Source organism: Citrus clementina, unplaced genomic scaffold (genome assembly GCF_000493195.1).
Source record: "Citrus clementina cultivar Clemenules unplaced genomic scaffold, Citrus_clementina_v1.0 scaffold_8, whole genome shotgun sequence".
Classification (NCBI taxonomy): Eukaryota; Viridiplantae; Streptophyta; class Magnoliopsida; order Sapindales; family Rutaceae; genus Citrus; species Citrus x clementina.
In genome coordinates, this window is record NW_006262022.1 from 7,903,741 (window position 1) to 7,926,671 (window position 22,931).

At 35.1% G+C, this 22,931-nt stretch overlaps 2 protein-coding genes across 5 annotated transcripts; both read left to right on the forward strand.

The window, feature by feature from the left end:
• The first annotated feature begins 7,309 nt into the window (after nucleotides 1-7,309).
• LOC18035165 lies at nucleotides 7,310-20,825 on the forward strand. Of its 4 annotated transcripts, none has more exons than XM_024178779.1 (11): nucleotides 7,310-7,808; nucleotides 7,957-9,616; nucleotides 10,009-11,472; nucleotides 11,665-12,017; nucleotides 15,060-16,777; nucleotides 17,549-17,820; nucleotides 17,902-17,990; nucleotides 19,435-19,597; nucleotides 19,855-19,958; nucleotides 20,079-20,170; nucleotides 20,266-20,825. In XM_024178779.1, the coding sequence occupies exons 1-11, from the start codon at nucleotides 7,600-7,602 to the stop codon at nucleotides 20,340-20,342; spliced, it is 6,201 nt and encodes a 2,066-aa protein (XP_024034547.1). In that variant the 5' UTR covers nucleotides 7,310-7,599; the 3' UTR covers nucleotides 20,343-20,825. The 4 variants fall into 4 exon arrangements, with proteins under 4 accessions (XP_024034547.1, XP_024034546.1, XP_024034545.1 ...); XM_024178778.1 differs by having other exon boundaries at nucleotides 7,310-7,441; nucleotides 7,574-7,808; nucleotides 17,549-17,990; XM_024178777.1 differs by having other exon boundaries at nucleotides 17,549-17,990.
• A 1,261-nt stretch (nucleotides 20,826-22,086) lies between these two features.
• On the forward strand, nucleotides 22,087-22,729 carry LOC18035539. Its single transcript, XM_006423523.2, has one exon. The coding sequence runs from the start codon at nucleotides 22,159-22,161 to the stop codon at nucleotides 22,534-22,536; it is 378 nt and encodes a 125-aa protein (XP_006423586.1). The 5' UTR covers nucleotides 22,087-22,158; the 3' UTR covers nucleotides 22,537-22,729.
• Nucleotides 22,730-22,931: the final 202 nt, after the last annotated feature.

Genomic DNA, 22,931 nt, shown 5'->3' on the forward strand with positions numbered 1-22,931 from the left:
TAATAAGTAGGTTGACACTATGATATTCGTGTTCATAAATTGATACTATTAAATGGCTGAATTTTTAATTATTTGGCTAGACTGCAAATTTTTTTTTTTTTTGAAGCATATGTTACTTAATCTTTGTAGTCTGGCACTAATAAATATTTAATTATCACTAATATGATATTATATATTACAATAATAAATATAAACCCTTGTTAGTGTTAAAGATTTGCTCCAATTATTGCCCAAATTAAGACGGTGAACTGCACCCAAAACCTCAATTTTGAGTCAGCATTATGACTTTAGCAGTGTCGTACGGATGACGGACTGCATCACGGGAATGAGATGATGGTAGTTGTGGGGCCACGTGGGGGAAGCTTTCAGTAGGTGAGTTTTTCTGATTCAAATAGTCCAGTGCGTGCTGACGTGGCCATAATTATTTGAACTGTGCTTGGGGACTTGAGCGCGTATAAAAGGACAACGACAATAATGCAGGGGATTGCAGGGCATCTTTGCAGAGGGTCATAAATGTCTGCTGTGACACGTGTACGGTTAGGAATGCTTCAAAAGATTTATCAGTGATAGTCGTCCACAAATCAAATGAACGGCTTAATGAATGTGTTAAGTTGTAACTACGTCTGCTAGCAGTTTTATATTTACATTCAGATAATTCATGTGGCTGTTTTACATTAAATGCTAATTAATTAAGAGAATGTTTAAATTAAAAAATTTAATATTAAAAAATTTAATATTTTTAATTTTTATTTATTTTATTTTATAATATTTTATTTTTTTAATTCATTATTTATTATAATAACTTATTAATTATTAACTCATTTTAAATTTATAATAATTAAAAATAATTAAAAAAAATAAGTGAAAGCCCAAGTCTTGTCCAAGTTCGGTCTAGGCCCGCGATACACCCAGTCCTAGTACTTGTTCTCTAATGGGTTTAGGCCTGAACTTGAAAAAACCCTTTTCTATCCCACTTTTTGCCATTCATAATTCATGTTTCATAAAGGAAAAAATTATCTCCACACAATTAAAAGGAAATTTAAGTCTCCATTTTCAAATGGAGACTCCAACTACTAATGGCATGAACTAGCAGCCTGCACTTGTCCAAATGCCAAGTTTGCCCGAATGGATATGTATGCTAAGACTTGACTCTACTAAAAGGAGCCGTCTTAGATTAATAGAGTTAGTTAATACCATATTAAATAATGCTAGAATTTTCGTGTTTGAATTCTAATTTGAGCTCAATTGATGTGATTAATTATTCACATCATGGTTCAAATAAATTAATTATTAGCTATATTATGTTGGCTATTAAAGTTTAGTATAATGTGTTAGTTACAAATAAGTTGTCACATATTCAAATTAAAACTCAAATGTTGAAAATCAGTTGCATTATTGTACTTTAAAAATTATAAATAGGAAAAGGGTCACCACAATATATTAGATATGTCATAATTTATATTCGAACTCGAATGGCTAGCCAAATAAAAATGCTTAAATACTACTTAACTAAGCCCTTAAACAAAAAAATAAAAAAATAAAATGAAACAAGTGTTTAATATAAAAAATTTTAAAATATTTGTGAATTAATCTTTATTAATTAAATAGTATGTGATTATCGACTACTTCCTTGTGTACTTTTTTTTTCGTCTCTTTCTATTTTAGAGAGAATAGAAATAAAAACAAAAAAATTAAGTGCAAGCTTGAATTAGTATGGATTATTACTTGAGAATTTACTCTTTAATTACAAAGGTCGGATCAAGAAAAATACCAAAAAAAAAAAAGAACAATATTTTAGGTAGGGATGACAAAAAAATCTGGGCTTGGCCTAGATTTGGAAAGATCCGAAAAAATTCAAATTTGCACATGAAAAAATGCATATCTAGATGCTAAAACTTAGAATATGTGTGAAAAATGAATATCTAGATCCGCATTATTTTTTAATTAAATTATTTATTAAATTAAAATTAAATGAAAAAGTATATAAACTAAATGAAAAAAAAATAATAAGATTAATTAAAAAATATATAAGCTAAATTAAGTTGAAAAATATATTGGGATCCACATTATTTTATGTGGATTTGTAGTGTTTTTATAATTTTATTTGTGGATTTGTTATGTTAAACTTAGATTTTATGTCGTTCTTGATGTTTGATTTATGTTATGGTATTTTTATTTGTGAATTTATGATGTTATATGTTATTTTAGGTATTAAATTTTTTATTGTTAAATTGTGATTGAATTTTATTTGATATTATCAAATAAATTATTGAACTTTAAATTATATTTTAAATTATAGAATTTTAATTTATGCGGATTCGAATATAAAAATATCAATACGTATTCGGATCCAAACTTTGTCATCCCTAGTTTTGGGATAGATTTGGAAGATTATTTATGACCCAATAACAATATGAGACTTTGAAATGAATAATAAAGGAAAACTTAATTGGTAAAGTGACACCTCGACTGCTCCACGTGAGCCAATCAGAAATGAGTGTAACTTTAATAAATTTACCTCACTCAAAAGGGCAAAGCCAGAATAAATTAAGAGATATTTAGGTCTCTCGTGTACTCACTAAATGTCAACATCATTGAGTAATAATTCTTTATCTTTTATCCTTAGAAAAAGGAATCAAATCTACATAGGTAACCAATTATCAGAGAACACCTCACTATCTCTAAAACTATCTTTATAGAGACAACGGAATTGCCCAATCAATAAGCACCATGTGGACAAGGGTTCACCTAATAAACACCACTTGTAGTTTTAACTAACAAGCTCAATTGAGTAAAATCTCTATAATATCCTTTTTCTTTTTTTTGCTCTCTCCAAATCTCTTGAGATCTTTGGGCTGTTTCATCCGTCTCTTACACCATTTTCAGGATTTCTTCTATTTTTAATAACTTAATAGAATATCTTAACCACCTCATATTCCAAGAGAGTTTTATCCTTATTCTTCTTTTAGAAAAAAAAACCATATATTTCCATCATGTTATCATTCATCATGAATAGGCCTTAATAAGGTTTTATTTATATTATAATGAAAATCATGTAATACTTCATTTATAATAGATTGGAGATGAGGTTATTCCCATTGATGTAGGTCAAAGGATCGAACAATGTAAAATCTTATGTTCATTTATTTTTATGCTTATTTTTACCTGTTATGAAGATTTTGATGCCCAATTCATATTTAGTATGTAAGCTCATCTAAACCACCTTAGGTATATTGACTATCCTAGGTTCATTTGGGTTATTCTTGAGCACTTGAGCTTCTTATATCAACTCTCAACATTATTCTCTCATATGACCACCTCAATTCACTATTCAGACCATCTCAACCACTTACTTCAAATATAGAAAAACACACTTAAACCCTTATTAGCCCAATCTCCCTGTTAATATAAATTTATTTATTTGAATCGGGTTTGAGCTAGATCCGGTGAGAACCACTGTTAAATCAAATACTTGCGAAAATCCAGTGAAAACAAACAACATGACAAGAAACTCGATAATGTTGTAACTGACATGGAAATTCAATGAATTTGATGAAGAAAAGATTTAGGGTGCGTTTGAGATTGAGGTTGGGCAGCTGTAGTTTAAAAGCTACAGCACTAAAGTGTTTGATAAACCCTAGCTGCTGTAGCTTTTAAACTATGTTGATATGAATTTTCACTTGTATAATACAAAATTTATTATATCTTTAATAATTTTATCAAAATTATTATTTAAAATTTATATTTAATATATATTAGGGATATTATCATTTTTCCACCAAAGGTATTCTGACACATCATGTTAGTACCATGGTTTGGTAAAACTATCAATTTACCACAAAACGTTTAAACTGTTAGCATTTTCCCACCATTCCGTTAAAACTCAGTTAATATGTAATAGAAAATTTATAAAAGGTCAATTTTACCCCTGGAGCGTAAAAGACTATGTAATTAACCTTTTATGAATTTTTTAATTAAATCATCATTTGTTGTTCTTCCTTCTTAAAGGACAAAAATTACCATTTATAAATTTTGTAAAATTGACCGTGTGGTGCTAGGTACTTCATAAATTGATTTAATTTATTTAATTTTTAAAGGACAAATTTATTTATTAAATTGACGAGCTAAAGACAATTTATTCTACTACTAAAACTCAATTTATGAAAGGGCAAAAAAAAAAAAAAAAGAATGTGCAAAAGAAGCAATTTAATCTTTGATATGATGATAATAATTTTACACAAAAAATTAAATAAATAAATTTGCCCTTTAAAAATTAAATAAATTAAATCAATTTATGAATTACCTAATACCACAAGGTCAATTTTACAAAATTCATAAAAGGTAATTTTTGTCCTTTAAGAAGGAAGAACAATAAATGATGATTTAATTACAAAATTCATAAAAGGTTAATTACATGGTCTTTTATGCTCCAGGGGTAAAATTGACCCTTTAGGAATTTTTCGTTACATATTAACTGAGTTTTAACGGAATTGTGGGAAAATGCTAACAGTTTAAATGTTTGGTGGTAAATTGATAGTTTTACCAAACCGTGGTACTGACATGATGTGTCAGAATACATTTGGTGGGAAAATGATAATATCCCTATATATTATTAACATTTGTTTCATAATTATAATTTTTTTTTGACAACAGCTGTAACTTAAAAGTTACAGTACCTCAATTCCAAACGCATCCTTACCTGAATTTTGGTATCAGCTTGCTGATTTCTCGAAGATTTTGTTAATAATTGGAAACTACTTGCTAAAATGAGCTGGCTGCTGGCTTTGCTGATTGGTGAATTAAGCTGGAAATTGACCTATTTGGGCTAAACTTTTGCTGTCGTTGGTTTGCGGGGCTTTTTCTTGCGTAGACTAGATTTTGGGCTGGTTGCGGCTGTTATGGGTCTGGAATTGGGGCTAGAAGACAAGGAACTTTACGTTGTTGAAATTTGGATGGAAAATGCAATGAATTTGATGGAATTTTGAAGTGGAATTGTCAATTTGTTGGAATTTTGGTCGATTTTGTTTTGAAATGTGACGGAGGCGTGGGAAGCTTGGTGAAATGAGGTGGCTTTGTAATTGCGCAGAAATTTGAGTGATTTGAGCTAAAGTCTGTTATCTGTGGTCAATTGGGCTTCTGTTGAAGTGGACTACAACTTGTGTTTTTCTGGACTGGAATATTGTTTTTCAATTGGTATTTTCATAATACAAAAATAAAAATAAAGATAGTATTTTGAATTTTAGTATGCATTTAATATTATTTTATATATCCTGTATTTAAAAATAAAAATATTAATATGCATTCCGTAGTCAATTAAAAATAATAAAATATTGAGTATATGTGTTCAGTAGTATTATTTTTAGAAATAATTATTACTCGCAAGAAAGATGTGAAGTGTATGGCCAAAGCCAATAATGAAAGTTTCGTAAGAGGACTAGAGACAGCTACGTGAGAAAAAAAAATCTTCTTTCTCAAAAAACTTATATGAAAGATAAATCATTGTAACTTAAAAGTTAATATAACAAAAATAATATAAGATATATTTTCTTAATCTCCTTAATAAAAATTAAAAAAAGGAAAATCGGAAAATTTGGTCAGAGAATGGAAGATGAGGATGAAAGATGAATAACGGATAAGAGACTTAGGAGAAAGTAGAGAGAAATACGAGGGGAAGATGAAGATGAAAATGCCGGTGGTGAGAGAAGGAAATAACGAGATAAAAGTACAAATTTGTTCATATTGGAAAATTTGTTGAATTTGTTTCATAAATTTTATAGTTTGTTTTGTTGAATAGCCAAATATATTTGACTTGTTTTCTAATTTATTATCCTGTTTTCAGTAGGGGTGTCAAAAAAGCCCGCCCGGACCGGACCCGGCCCGGACCCGGCCAATCCGGTCCGGGCAAAACCCGGACCGCATGCATATAAAAACCGGATCCGGGTTTGAAATTCTCAAACCCGGACATTTCCGGGCCCGGGTCCGGGTTCAACACAAAAAACCCGGAACCCGGACCGGACCCGGTTTTTTAATAAATTTAAAAAATAAATATATTATATATAAATATATAATTATGAATTTATGATATGTTAGATGTTATTTAAATTTATTGTGTTGTTGAATTTAATTTATTTATTTTATATATAGATTGAATGAGTTTAAGTTAGAAATTAGATGAATTTAGGTATTAGAAAGTAGATTGAAATAATTTTTATTTATCATTTGTGCAAAATTTGCATTGTTAATGTGTTATATATTTGTATTTGACTATTTTCTTTTTTAAAGTTTGAGATTGAATGAGTTTATTTGATTATTTTCTTTTCTAAAATTTACATTGTTAGAGAAATGAAAAAAAAAATTAAAGAAAAAAATTGAAAAAAAATTGAAGTTATCACATGCGGGTTTTAAAAACCCGGATCAAAACCCGGACCCGGAAGGTGCCGGGCTCAAGCCCGGACTGCACCCGGAAAAACCGGGTTTTAACCCGGGTCCGGGCTTGCATTTCTCTCATCCGGTCCGGTCCCGGGCAACACCAAAACCCGGACCGGACCCGGATTTTGCCAAGTCTAGTTTTCAGTGTTCCACAATATATATCTGAAAATAACCACCGAATATGTATCATAAAATTTGAAAAACAAAAATGAAAACAAGTACCATAAGGCAGTGTCCAAGAGGCCCTTATTACTGTTTTATATGAGATGTCATTCATTGTCATGTTGGAGATAATCTACGGACATGCTGCTAACATGGCATGATGAGCCAGCCAATGTTAGATGCTCCAACTTTGAAGAGGTATTATTGCATAAGGCTTTGTTACTAACCAAGGTTAATAGTGTAATATTACTTACAAGCACAAAATTGTTTAATGCAGAGGTAAAAAATGTTAAAACACAAAGAAACTGGAATTGTCAAAGAGTAAAAATGTTATTTTTTTTTAGTATATTTTCAAGACCAATGACGCTTATCCCACCTAAATTCCATTTCAAGCCACTTCAATAAAAGAACGATATTCTACCCTTGTGTTTTTAATGGTTAAAAAAAAAAAGAGAGAGAGGGAAAAGAAATAACTAAACGGTGTCGTTTTCTTGGGTTGGAACGGGTTGAAGTCAATTGATCTAAATAAGTATGACAAATCGTTTCTTAACCCACTACAAAGATTATATGTCGTATTTGTTTGCTAGGTCTGAATGACTTGTCCTAAATAAATTCAGATTTTACTTTGGAGTTAAAGTAATTTGACATGTCGTTTATTAATTATTCATATAAACGACAAGACGTAAATGATGAGAGTTTTAGTATGACATGACTTTTATTTCATACAAAATGCAGAATACAAAACCCAGTACAAAACCCAAGCGCGCCGCTCCCGTTCCCCGGTCATTCCTAAGCAAAGAAGTTTGCCGCGCTGCCGTCGAAGCTCCGTGCATTGCAGCCGATTGTCTTTGTGAGAATATTTTCTAGCTCTAGTGGAAAAAAATTTGCTTCCGTCTTTACCTTCAACTGTTTTTATTATCTTGGTTATAGCCATGTTTTAGTTGCAGCACCCTTTACAAAAACCCTTTCTTAAATTTGTCAGAAGCGAAAACTAAAATTCGCAAACAAATGGCTGATTTATCAACAAAAAATAAGAAGAGAAGGAAGCTAAAAAGCGTCGAAGAGAATCAGAAACCACCAGCCAAACGGCACCGTATCAGTTTATCGGATAACGAATCAACAAAAGTTGAACCGGACCAGAAGCTCGAAGAAAGTGGCCCGTGGAAGAACTTGAAGCTGGTTCTATCAATCCAGAACAAAGAAATTGACCTTCAAAAGTTAGTTTCTTTTTCTTCTAATTGACTGCCTTTTCCTTTTTCTTTTTTTTTTAATCCTTTCACTTATTGACTTTGGGTTTATTTACTGCTATGAGTGGGAGCATTAAGATTTTTATTTTTTGACTAGTGAAATAATTATTGAATGCAGAAAGGTGGAACTAGCGTTTAACTTTGTGAATTTGAGAGGAGTAGGTGGTGATGCTGATGAGGAACATGAAACAGTGAAAACATCACGATTAATAGTTTTTCTTAGTGATTGGATTCAGTCATTATTGGTTTCCGCTGAAAAGAAAGTTAAAGCTAATGGAGGGGGAGCGCAGTCTGGGCTTGCTGAGGCATGCTTGGACTTTAGGTGCTGGGTGATTTTCAAGTTCTGTTTGAAGGAGTCTATGAAACGGCGTGTTTCCTTGAGTTTCTCACGGAACCTCTTGCGAGCTGTCAGTTGTATTGCAAGAAATATATTGTCTTTGCTGGACGAGAAGTCTTTGTGTTCAAAGGAGTCATTATTTGTTGGTGAAGGATTTGAATTGTTTAATACTGTTCCTGATTGTGTTTCTTTGGTATTCTCATCATCGGGCAGCTTGTTGAATGAAAATTTAGATTTGTGGGTTTCCACCGTTGATCCAGTGCTTGAAATTGTTATGAAACTTTATGATCAGAATCTTGGTGGATGCAATGTGGGTGCTTTTGTCCTGCAGTTCTCTTGCTTGGTGCTCGAGCCATTTTCCAGGTTCTTGAGGGTCCACCCAACTCGGAAAAATGGATTTCGTGAATTTGTGGATAAACTTCTTGAGCCGCTGCTCCACTTGTTGGCTCTCCTGCATTTTCAGGTTGACAACAGTAATCCTGGTCCAACAAGAAGCTTACTAAAGTTGGTTGAAGAAGTTATGTGTAACGGGTTGTTTCATCCAACCCATATTGATGGATTTCTGGGCTTACGCAATGTAGAAAACTATCTTGCGTCCAATGATGGAAAATTGAGTGGTTCAAAAACTGTTGTTAAGAGTTATCATAGACATTTATTTGATAAACTAGAAAGCATTATGGTTGCAAAGAAGGTGTCGGTGTTGAATGGTATAGGAAATCTATTTCACTTGCTTGTTGATCAAGTAAAAAGGCTAAAAGGCGCTTCAGTTATTTCTGAAGGTACCAAGAAGATCAGGAAACTTGGAGCTTCAAGCCAGTGGGAAAAAGATTTATCAGGTCTTGTCTCTGAAGATACATATAGTAGAAGTAATGCACTTCCAGAACAGAGTTATACCTCAAATAATTTGAATTCAGAAGCTCGAAAATCACTTTTTGAATTTTTTGTACAGATTATGGAGCCTCTTCTGGCTGAGATAAATGGATATGTTCAACCTAAAATAGTGGAGGGGCCCATCTTGGTGGATGCTCATTGCACACTCAAGTCCGTTAATAGTTTACTTGCTAGCTTTATGTGTGAAAGAGTTTATGTAAGAACAGAGGATACCTCTGAAGGAGCTTGCCTTAATTTCTTAAAGAAGGTTCATGATACAATTATGTCATTGGCTTCCAAGTTACCTCAGTTGTCAACTTGTGACATGAATGATGGGATGCCGAAGGAGATGTTTACTTATTTAGCCAAGGAGCTCTTAGTTGCTGTAGGCAATCTTTTAGATATTGAATATGAGGTTTTTGGGCATGATTTGGTAACTTTATGGCTAATGATGCTTGCTTTCTTGGGGATTGGGCTTTCTTTTGTGGATGCACCAGATCAACATGCATTAATCACTCAGACACTTGATGTTGGATGCCGGCTGGTTAATCTTTATAGTGAACTTCGCCAGGTTAGTACAATTGCATTGCATCCATATTTACACGGATATGCTTTTAGTCATCTATACTAGGTGGGTAAGCTCGGTGACATATGGATTACTTACAGATTCTGTAATACTAATATTTCTTTTGCAATCAATGTCCATATCCTTCCTAATTATTATAGATTGTATATTCCTAGTTTTTACAGATTGCATACTGTGGTGCTTGAGTGGGATGGCTTGTTATGAAAACCTTTATATTTCTGATGAAAGAGTATTAAGTTATTTCTGTTCTGCTAAGCCGTGTCATTCCCTCCATTTGACATCTGTAGTGTTTTTGTCCTTGAAAATTTGATTTGACTGATGTTTACTTCTAGAAGTTGATTTCCATGCACTATTCTAACAATTTCAAACCAATGTAGGTGAATATTATTATTTTTTCTCTGTGCAAAGCAATGAGGCTTTTAATATCACTCAACAGTGACAGTGATGGTGAAATTGATCAGGCCAGATTTCTGTGTTTCATGAATTCCATCCCTTCTGAAGCTTATGCAAAATCAGTGGGGGTGCTATTGTGCTCACAAGACTTCAGGTTATCCATTCAAAATGCTATTAAATCCATACCAGAAGGGCAAGCAAGTGGATGTATTCGACAATTAATTGCAGACATATCGGAATCCATGGAATGGATGAAAAGAAATTGTGCAGTAACTGATAGAAAAGAATTCAAGAAATTGAAAGCAAGAGATAATGGCATTATGGGTTTTGATCTGCAAGCAGAACTCTTGGGAAGATATTTGTCTGAATTGTATGCACTAGTACTAGATTCACTGATTGTCACTATGGGGAACAGTAATCTTCTTGGGTTTTCTATAAAGGACCTCATGAGCATAGTTCGTCCTTGCATTAGTAGTCTGGTACAGCTGCAGCCAGTCAGTGTAAATGAGTTCCTTTTTTCTGTCACAGGACAAACTTTCAAAAATGGGGTGGCTGGGAATAAAAATGGTTTGTCCACTCAATGGATCTTTGTGTTCTTCTTTCGGCTGTACATGTCCAGCCGAAGCTTATATAGACAAGTAATTAGCTTCATGCCGCCAGATACAGCAAAGAAGATATCAGCAGCAATGGGAGATTCCTGTACGAAATACTGTGGAAGGGATTGGTTGGAGAAGACTGATTGGACTACTGAGGGCTATTTTTCTTGGATTGTCCAACCTTCAGTTTCTCTTGTCGATGTTATTAAATTTGTTTCGGACATTTACCTCAAGGACAATGTTGCAAATTGTTGCATACTAATTTATTTATTACACGCTATGGCTCTTCAGAGGCTTGTTGATCTGAGCAAGCAAATAAGGTCTCTGGAGTATTTACTGCAAAAAAATGAAAATGTGGGCCGAATTAGTATACTTGATGATGTTAAATTGTCCCAGTATCAGAAAAAATGTAAAAAATATAGAAAGCGCCTCTCATTTCTAAATCAAGAGGCTGCAGGTCTTGCTGATTTCATGATGGGATATGTCTCCGTGGTTACCAATGAGCAGCTGGCAATCTCCAGTACCACTGATGCATCTTCTGAGGATGAATATGCCGAAGAAGTGCATGGAAATAAAGAATGGACTTTAGGCATTTGTACGGTGGATGAGAAGTCATTTCCCATTGCAATTTGGTGGATTGTTAGCCAAAATATTGATATTTGGTGCACTCATGCTGCTTCTAAAACGTTGAAGATTTTCCTTTCACTTCTAATTCGTACTGCTCTCCCTTGCATGGCAAGCAACTTGCCCTGTGTTGAAAAGCATGTAAGAGAAGCTGGTTGTTTGAAGAAAATTACCGTGCATCAAATCTCATCTGAACTTCTTGGTGATTCCTTTCTGTACGAACATAAAGTAAGGATTTCTTGTATATTACATTATCTTCTCCCTTGCACATACATTGTTTATGTTATAAACGTACATACACAAAGAACATACACTCACACAGACTTAAACATGTTTATAAACAATTATTCGTATCGCTGATCTATGAGATTTGCATGGAAATATTATATTACAGGATGTTCACACTGACTCTTTTACTAGTTTGTTCGCAGGCATATGGCATCAAGGTTTTGCCATATATTGGAGAAGTCAGCAGTATCGTTGTTTAAAGATTTTACAGTTGGGGATGTCGATTTCAGTTCATCACCTAATTGGACAAAGGTTTTGAATGATCTTGAAGAGTCATTACGGGTTGTTTCAGGCAACAAACATGTTGCAAGTGAATCGTTTCCACTGGCAAAATCTTCACCGTCATTTGATGAGCTACCTACAAGATTTTGCAAGGAACAAAAGGCCTTTCATAGTTTGCTTAATCTTTTGTGTTGGATGCCAAAAGGTTATTTGAACTCAAGATCGTTCTCGCTTTATGCAACCTATATACTCAACCTTGAAAGGTGAACTCTATCTCTTGCAGTCACAGTCAATCTTGTGATGCTGTGATGCTTAAATTTATGTAATTTTATTTTCTTTTCAGCTGCTAGATTGTAGGCCTATTAATGCATACTTAATAAATTTACAAATCCACTAAAAGAATAAGTGATAATATGGTCAAATAGCTACTACTGAAAAGTCAAGATACAATGACAATGATGGTAGTTAATATTTGCTTGCTGCAGTTGTTTCTCTGAATTTTGTGTATCAAACAACTGTTTACAGAAACAGTAAAACCTTAATTTGTACGCTTCAACATTTTACAGATTTCAGGCACAGCTACTTTGTGAGAGTTACTGACATGTGTACAATTGTGTGTATATACTATATTGGAAACCTGCTAGGCTGGAAGACAATGAAGTTGATAGGACTTAGGGCTAAATTAGGGCTGACTTTTATTGATTAAATCTAAAGAAAACAAACAATCAATCCTGACATACAATTCGAGAGGTAGGTCAATCTCTCCCAAAACTCCTAATGGTTCCTAATACCAGACAAAACTCAACATAAACCCTAAATGACTTCATAATCTTTTATTTATAGCTGAACCCAAATTAATAAAATTACTAAACTGTCACTGCCCCTAAAATTACTAAATTGTCCCTAGCCCTTTATATTTGCGCCTAACATGAGTTTTATTGATCTAACATTACTCCCCTCCCAAAAAGACACCTTGTCCTCAAGGTGAAATCTAGGAAACTGCTGCCTCTTCTTCCTCGCCTTCTTCCTCGTCACACACAGTCAGGACTTGTAGTGATTTATCCTTACATCGATGCCCTGGTGAAAATTTTTCATCGCATCGAAAACACACCCCTTCGCCCTCTTATCCTGAATCTCTGTCTCTGTGAGGCGTTTGAAAGTCACCCCTAGTCGTGCCCCACTAACCCGATCCCTTTGGGAATCTCTTTGTAAACCCATCATTTGCATTTTCTGGCCTCTCGATGGTGTATTTTGGAACTCTCGCTGAAACCCCAAGGTCTGAGTTTTCTATCCTACCAATGGTGTGCTATTTCGATATGAAAAATCGACTGAACTGCTCTTATTAATCCGTTCTATTGTGTTCTTATCCTCAATCATCTGTGCCAACTCCATTGACTCCCCTAACCCTCTTGGCCTTAGCAAGCGTAGCGAGGCTCGGATTTCTAGCTTCAGTCCCTTCATAAAATTCCCTTCCAACACCGCCTCTGGAAGCCCCCCTAGACGCCCTGATAACAACTCAAACTTCTCCCTATACTCCATAACCGTTCTCTCCTGGGTCAGAACAAAAAACTGTTCATGCAAATCTCCCTCTTGAGTGGCCTGAAACCTCTCCAACGGCCGATCCTTAAATTCACCCCACGACCTCATTGGTTGTCGTTGTTCTCGCCATTGAAACCACGCAAGGGCCTTTCCCTCCAAGCATAACGCCGCCGCCATCAATTTTTCCCTTTCTGAGAGTCCATTAATGGCGAAATAGCGCTTTGCCCTATACACCCATCCATAGGCATCCTCGCCTTCAAAAATATGCATTTTCAGTTTCCTTACCCTAGAATCTACTCCAAATTGAGTTTGACCCGCCCAATTTCGTGCCATCGGAGGTCTCCAACCTCCCCAATCTACTCCAGTGTCTGCAAATCCTGAAGATCCAGCCCAAAATTCTCCTTGCCCAGGACCATAGTGGGCTGGATTCCCTTGCCAAGCCGTATTTCGGCCATAGCCGCTCCCTTTCTCACCAGAAATCCCTCCTCCTGGCCTACCGCCCCCAAATCCAACCTGTTCAGACCCAAATCCTCCCTGCTCGGGCCCAAATTCAGCCTGTCCAGGTTGTGCCTCACCCCCAAACGCCCCCGAGTCACCTAGCCCGGTCACTCCGATTTCTGCGCCGTCGCCTACCACGGGTTCCGTAACCCCAGATCCTTCTCCTGCCACACCGCCATGGCCCCTTGATGCTGCCGGAGGAGGGTTGAGGTGGAGTTCCGTCAATTTCAACAACATGGCTTCAAGAGATGAAAATTGTTGTTGAACGGTGTTGAATCGCTCATCAATTGTAGCCTTGAGTGATCTGACCTCTGCTTCCAATTTTTCTTCAAGCGCGTCCACCTTCTTCGCTGCCATTATCTCAGGATTCTTGCTCTGATACCACTTTGATAGGACTTAGGGCTAAATTAGGACTGACTTTTATTGATTAAATCAAAAGAAAACAAACAATCAATCCTGACCTACAATTCGAGAGGTAGGTCAATCTCTCCCAAAACTCCTAATGGTTCCTAATACCAGACAAAACTCAACATAAACCCTAAATGACTTCATAATCTTTTATTTATAGCCGAACCCAAATTAATAAAATTACTAAATTGTCACTGCCCCTAAAATTACTAAATTGTCCCTAGCCCTTTATATTTGCGCCTAACATGAGTTTTTTTGATCAAACATAAGTATTACCATCTTGACAACTTAAGATGGTGGGATGATATGATTGCTTGTCTGAAAATCGTATGGTCAGAATTAGGGACTTGAATTGTAAAAGATTGCCCATCCTAATATTAGATTGGCCCTAGTAATTTTTGTCTATGGCTAAGCTATTCCTTGTAAAGCTGAGAGTTTGTTTAGTTTGATGAGAAAGAAAGACTAACGAATTCAGATCAAAGGGGTTTTCCCTCGAAGATAAATAAAGGAAGAAATATCTTTCATCAGCAGTTTCATCATGTGAATTGAAGATGTAGGTTAGGTTTATCAGGGAAATTTCTGGTGGTACCTGAATAGAAATGACAGTACCACGAGAGGGGCTTTCAAACATGGTTGAAAGCCTAATCTGAAGTCTGATAACTATAAATCTGGACAGCCTAACTCACATATCTAAGTAAAGATAGTGTTATGATCTCAATAATTCAGATCTAGTGTTATGCATTGTCTATTGCAGGATGAGAAAATATATCATATGAATGTCTATCACAGTGTTCAGTCTAGCTCTTTGTTTTTGGTGATGAGATGCAGAATCTTTATTAACGAATGTTTCCCTTTCTCAGGATTGTGGTTGGATGTTTAATACAGTGTGAGGGTTCATTGTTCTCCAATAAATATTACGAACTCTTCAGATTGTTTGTGTCCTGCCGGAGGACCTTGAAAAATATAATTATGGCATCCTGTGAAGATAAGACAGAGTGCAGTCAATCATCACTTATTCCGATGCTTTCTGAGGGTTCAGATTTTGTATTGTGGCTTTTTAAGTCAATGGTCCTGGTGATCGGACTTCAAGAAGCAGTTTCAGACCATCTTTTTCATGAAATTAGAGATATGATCTTTTCATTGGTGGATCTCACATCCCACATATTCCTGACATTAAGCAAATTGCACTTCAGTCGTGCACTTAATTCTTTGATATTTTCTCCAAAGGATTTTACAGAGCAGTCCAGTTCTGATGTTGCAAGTGGGAATAGTAATTTAAAGGAAAGCAGTTCGCGTGTGGATTCCTCCAAAGATGTTGATGCTTGGAAATGTATTTTGTTTGTCTTGGAGAATTTAGAGGAACAGGCACAAAGCATCCTTATGTCAGTAGAGAATGCCCTTTGCGAAGGAAATTCAGGAATTCTTCTGAAAGATGTAAATTTGAATAAATTATCTTCTGTAGTTTCCTGCTTTAATGGGATTTTGTGGGGCCTAGCATCTGTTGTCAATCACATCAATGCAGAAAAGAGTGATAAAGTGAAATCAATATGGTGGAAAAGCATACATATCTCCAAAATCAACCTTAGTATTAATGTTTTTTCTGATTTTATTGGTACTGTTCTACGCATTTTGGTTGTTGAGGATGATCAGCCACCTGGAAGTTCAGGGGAGGTTTCATTTGAAAACTCTAATTCTAAGATGGAGAGAATGAGTGATAAACAGCATCAAATTTTAGGAGCAAGGACCTGCTCTGCATCTTTTGATATTGATGATGATGACTCAGCAATTGCTGGTCTTGGAAATAACCAGTCACAGTTGGAAGATGTAAACTGTCCTGCCAATTCTCTGACTGAGGGTGATTTAATTGAGCTTCAATGTTTAAAAAGGCATTTTTTGGGAGGCTTGCTGAAAGGTGCTAATCCTGAAGCAGCGAATTTGCTGAGGCAGCTATTAGTTGCGGCTTCTGCTATTTTGAGGCTAAACCTGCAGATTAGTGGGACTCCCTTCGCTTCAAGCTTGTTGCCTATTTCTGTTGGCATTTCAAAATTCTTGTTGTTGCAGTTGGCAGACACGGTTGGGGTGCCACAGCCATTTACATTTGTTTGGTTAGATGGTGTTCTTAGGTATCTGGAAGAATTGGGAAGCCACTTTCCCTTAACTAATCCTACCTTGACTAGAAATATGTATGCTGAGCTGATAGAGTTGCACTTAAGAGCAATAGGAAAGTGCATAAATTTGCAGGGTAAGAAAGCTACTTTAGCATCGCATGAGAGAGAGTCTAGCACTAAGATACTCGATGAGAGTGTAGGCTTATCCAAAGTGTCTCTTTCTCATGGGCCCCACTGGCTGGATGAGTTTAAATCAAGGTTGAGGATGTCTTTTAAAGTGCTCATACAGAAACCATCAGATTTACATCTTTTGTCTGCAGTACAAGCTATAGAGAGAGCACTAGTGGGAGTGCAGGAAGGCAACACAATGATATACCAAATAAGTACTGGAAGTGGAGATGGTGGCAAGGTTTCTTCAACCGTTGCAGCTGGTATTGACTGCTTGGATCTAATTATAGAATATGCTCAAGGTAATGTTAGATTAGCGCATATATCAAGATCATTGATTAATATAGAGATGGATTCATCTTATTAAATAATCTAAAGCATCTTTGATTAGTCCATTCTGCTTCTGGTAGTAGTTTTCGATAGAGATCATTTTAAGCTGCATGAAGTTATGCTTACAGATTTCACAATGTTAAATGGTAAAATCTATCATAAAAAATTCAACTCATTTAATGCAGAGGACTTAATGCATTCACTTTAGATACAATAGTAATACATTCCTCCTGGGGGACTGGGGGAGGGAGGGGTTATAAATTATATTTGGGCCTACCTTTTCGGGGCCCCAAAAAAAAAGGATAGTAATAGTATTACATTCATTACCACCCCTCTGTTTACTGAAGTTACTACAGTTGCATCAACAAAGAGGTATATGCAAAAGGTTGTAACAGAAAAGTTATAATGTAATGCGCATTGAATTTTATGTGACATCCCAAAAAAAAAAAAAAAAAAGACCAGATGCCATTGTAAACCCAAGTGGTGATTTCTATTCTTTGTGACTTTTCATAAAGTTCTTTGTCATCTCTAGTTATGCAAATGTGAAGTAATTAAAATTTTTAAGTAGAGTTTGAATAGCTACAAGAAAGTACATGTCTGACTTGCTCAATGCTGCTCAGCCCGGAATGATGCAATTGAAAATTTTTCCTTTTTCTTATTTTTCTTCATCTTTTTATCAGTTCTTTTGTATATTAATCAATAGTTCAATACATTTTTGTTTTGACCATTTGTTTGTGTTATAGGTCGCAAACGGCTAAATGTGGTAAAAAGGCACATTCAGAACTTGATCGCTGCTTTGTTCAACATTATTGTGCACTTGCAGAGTCCAATAATTTTCTATGAGAAACAAATTAGCTGTGAGAGGGAAAATATTCCAGATCCAGGTTCAGTAATTCTTATGTGCATTGAGGTGCTGACAAGAGTTTCTGGAAAACATGCTCTGTTTCAGATGGATTCATGGCATGTAGCGCAGTCTTTACGTGTTCCTGCGGCACTTTTTCAAGAAATCCGTCAGGTTAGCATTTCAGAGGCTCCAGTTCCATCCAATTCTGCAATGTTTTCGGATGACCAAAATAGTGATACTGTGGCAAGCCAGAATTCCATTGCTGTGGATCGACAATTCTCGATAAACCTGTTTGCAGCATGCTGCAGGCTACTATATACCGTTCTGAAGCATCACAAAAGGTAAGTTCGGCCTCCTCATTTCAGTCCATATTTTACAAGGTTATTGTGTTTCATAATGTCAGGAGTTAGATACTGTTTATCGCGACCAAAAAGTGGGGAAAAGAAGAGGACTAGGCTAAAATATCTTGTTAAATCAGCAGTTATTCCTCATTATATAGACTTGGAAAACACAAGAGGCTATAAAAGAGTGGCAACAAGGAGATTCTACAAGCTTTATTAAGCCCTTCAGTATGCAAAATAACTGCATTTATAACAGTGGGTTATCTGAGGATACATTTAACATTCTTGTGCTATCTATGTATTAGCTTCTATTGTCTGTTTGATACCAAAGCTGCCAGTTAATATCTAAGGCCATACCCTTGCATAATTCTATCTAAGGCCTATACCTCTGCAATGGTTTCAAGTCACTGATACTATAATACCTCTTTTCTTTTAAAAAAAAAATCATTTTTCTTTTTCCCATTTACAAACTAAAGGATTTATATTGATCAACAGAAAGAAGATAAATTTGTGGACCTGATGCTCACCTAGAAGATTGAAAGAACCCTGTAAAACAGTATTGGGAAAAAGAACTCACATAAAATCTTCTTGTGTGTAAAACCAAGATGTATAACAGCCGTGTGCCAGGAAAAAAATAAATTAGATTAACCCAGAATCATCCCTACTTGAGTTGAATAAAGAAAAAGATGTATCCTAAAATTGTTTTGAGACCAAGGTTCGAAGTGAAGTAAAACGACGAATTATCCTACATAATACATACAACTGATATCTTCCCCTCTTCTATTTTTAAAATATGGGTTGTTTCTACCTTGCCTTAGTTCAAATTAGAGCCAGGACTGCATACTTTCCAAGAGTTTTAGCTTCTTTCCCTTCCGAAAAGTAGATGTGTTTTTTGCAAGCAAGGAGTCACAAGAACCCAGACTAACCCCACAAATTCTTGGCTCTGTTATACAATTGATAAACAAATGATTATTTGTCTCTTCATTTTCCTGCATTGAAAAAGGTACCTACACTGGATACTTCCTGTAATGAACTCTTTTTGTACAGGTTTTGACTAAATCCAAGGCCCAAAAGACTTTAAGGTGTTCTTAGTAGGAAGGATGATGTTATAAGTGATAGTTTGGCTTGATTTCAAAGGGTGTCGAGTTTTTTATTTCATTTGGTAGACTAGGTTAGCCAATTGTGGAACTGAAAGATTTGCATTTTCTTTGTGGATTCATCTGTTTCCTAGTTTAATATCTTTCCTGGTAAACGTCTTACCAAATATGTGGTAATCTCCTTTTTGAAATTGTTGATTTTCTGATTCTTGGTTGCCCTGCATATTCTTTGTAACGTCTCTATTTAACTTTCAGGGTCTTCCCCCTCCCCAATCCCCCCTCTCCCCCCCCATCCTCTCCTAAATTTAGGTACTATACACTGTTCTTATTTGTTGTGTAAATTTCAGTGAGTCTGAGCGGTGCATTGCTCTACTTGAAGAATCTGTACGTGTTCTTCTTCATTGCTTGGAGACAGTGGATACTGATTGGGTGGTCAGAAAAGGTTATTTTTCTTGGAAAGTACAGGAGGGTGTAAAATGTGCTTGTTTTCTACGAAGGATTTATGAAGAGGTGAGTGATGTTGCTTTGGCAAATATATATATATATATATTTTTAAACAAAGCTACTCTGCTGCCATTTTGGATAGGCATTTGTTGGATGTAGAAGGTGCCAAGGAGGACAGGCTACTTATGTTCCTCCACCTTCTTACTTCTTGACAGTCAAGTTCTGCCTAGTTTTATTTGGTATTAATGTGATGTTGATTTCGAAAACAAGAAGCAATTGACACTGAATTACTGAATTTACAATTCGTTCCATGTATTTTTCAGTTAAGACAGCAAAAAGATGTCTTTGGCCAGCATTCTTTCAAGTTCTTATCCAATTACATATGGATTTATTCAGGGTGTGGTCCCCTTAAGTCTGGCATCAAAAGGTACCATTAAGTGTCTTTTTATCTTCATTATCATGATGTTAATATTTCTCTCTTTTGTTGATATGAAATGACAGACCTTGTGCAACAACAAAGCTGACCTCCTTCTTAATCAATTGGCAGGGAGATAGATGAAGCTCTGAAACCAGGTGTCTATGCTTTAATAGATGCTTGCTCTGCAGATGATCTTCAATATCTTCATACCGTTTTTGGAGGTAAGCAATCTTGAGATTACCGGGATATAAAATGCTTCATGTAATGGACATCTTGGCTCTGATCTAACTTTTTTGCAATGTCATCGTTTTCACAGAGGGTCCTTGCAGAAACACTCTAGCATCTTTGCAACATGATTACAAACTGAATTTCAAATATGAAGGAAAGGTCTGATATGCCTCTGGTGGAACAGATTGGAAAATATAATTTTTGGAACATCAACCCTTCTAACACCTTTGAATAGCATTGTGAAATAGTAATGTTTTCACAGTTTTTTGGTTTTCCCATTCAGCTCCTGGCAGGTGACTAGATTTTTACCAAAATTTGTTGTAGTGGATAACTGTGTATTGATTAATGTTGTAGCAAAGTAAGTTATCTGTAGGTTTGGTTACTGGTAAAGGGAGTTAAGAGTCTGATGGCAGAGAGTTGAGGCGTTAGGTTGATCAAAAAGTATATGAACATGGATTGCTCTTGCCTTCAATGCAATCGATTCTTTTCAAGTTGTAAATATAATTTTGTAGCTGTAAATTGCTTATCAATGTTAGTAACTTGCGGATTGTTTATTTACGCAGTAAACTTTGTGTATAATTGATAATCTATTGATTGATGCTGCAAAAAGATAATGAGCATGCTCACAACATTGTGGTCTGTTTTGAAGAAAATTTTATTTGTATCCAGATGATGATTCAGGCAAGGATTTGACTGCCCAAATGTTAAGTCAAGAAAGCCAATGTAACTTGAGAAATCTGAAAGCTTTTTTATTTTTGTTCGGATTATTATATTAGGATTATTATATTTAACCCCAACCATCGGAACATTACACCGGGGAGAGGAAATGAGAGTAATTTTTTTTTTAAATACTGATTACACATCATATTATTGTATTATATGTAAGCTAATGTTAAGTTATATTCATGTAATTTATAACACTCTCACATAAATAGTGAGTGGATCCAATATAAGAGAATTCTTATATATATATTTGTAATTGTTATTACAGCAGATATTACACTAATATTTATAATCATATATATATAACTGAAACTTATATTATTATATTAAATTTTATGAAGTGCATGTCCAGACAATCTTTACAAAAAATAAATATCTTTACTTCACTCATATTTTATAAAAAAGAAAAACTTATAAATAAACTTTACAATCATATATAATACTTAATTAAGAGAATTTTAAATCTATACGGACACGAATCTCTTTCTTCACAATTCTACTTAACTATGAGAATAGAGATCCACCGAAAAACCATCGGCTGAGAGAGAGCGTTTAATAGTTAGTCAAATCCCCCGATTCTGCTGATCTTATCCAATCTTAAGACATTACATCAACTATTTATAAAATATGTTATTATCATTTTTTGATTTATTTTTAATAAAATATTATGAAGTAATTGAAAGTGATGGCATCTTCTATTCTATTGCCCAAAACGCGTCCTGTGATCTGTGAATGATATTTTGTAAGCTATAAGACAAAGTGGGATGTGGGGTTAGCAAGCACCAGTGGTGGACTGGCTTTCAACAGCCCTAATTATTATTACATTATTATTTTTGGAAAATCAACAGCCCTCATAATGAGCCTATATTACTGTAGGACCATCAAATTGCCTCAACTTGTATTTTATTTATTTTCTTTCCTCGTTATAATCAGTTGGACAAATAAGGTTTCTTTTCTTATTTTTTTCTCTTTTAATTTTTTTAAAAGAAAAAGAAAAATAATATCATTATAAATATATGAAACTTAACTCATCGTTTGAATCTAAATTTTATTCCAAAAAAAAAAAAATGGTGCTCATGATATCAAGTCAATCAAGAACTCAAGGGTCACAAATCACCCAACTCAACTTACTTCTCTAGTTGGCGACCCACCAAATCAAAAACCAACTTTTTTCTTGCTATAAATTCCCCACATGTCAACTTGACATAAAGGCTTCAAACCCTCTTAATCACCAAAAACCAAAAGACCACATGCGAAGATGTACAGAAGAAGCAGTATCTTTGATTCATTCACTCTGAGTCCGTTACCATATCCAGTACTCCTAATCATAGCAGTGGCGTTAATCTTTCTCGGCATGTCATCGTACTTCAACTACGAGTCAATCGTTGAGAGTGCTGGACAACAATTGAGTTGGATTCTTTTTGCTACCCCCGTACTTCTAATATTCCTTGTTCGTTGGCTATCATCATGGGATAGTGCAGATATGTTCTCTGCCTCGTCTCCTTGGGACAAACGCCGGCGTAGTCACAACCTGCCGTCGGAGGGGAGCTCGCCGTGGGGTGTGGCTGCCTTCATTGTGTTGCTGCTCATTCTTGTGCAGTACCAGTCTAGATTTCTTGATAGCTGGTTTGGTTGATACTCTATATGTATATGCATATGGTATGTAATGCTAAAATGGTATGTTACTTTGATCAATACATATAAGTAATAGTGCAAGTTTATATATATAGTTGTAAATAGCAGAGAATATGTTTTATATACAGTTATGATTTAAGCTTTTTGTTTTGATATATAGAGTGAGTTATGTTTAATGATATTAATGCATTTTGCACATTATGTGTATTTTTTTTTTTTGTGTTAGTTTTGATATTTTCCTTGTTTGGTTGATGAGAAAATTGAGGAAATGATAAGAAACTTTTTCGTCAATTTTTTGGAGAAACTATGTTGTTTCTCAGGAGTAAAATAATTGTTGCAAAAGAACAAGCAATCACTCGCTTTCACTTGAGATTCAAGCAAAATGGTCAATTAAAG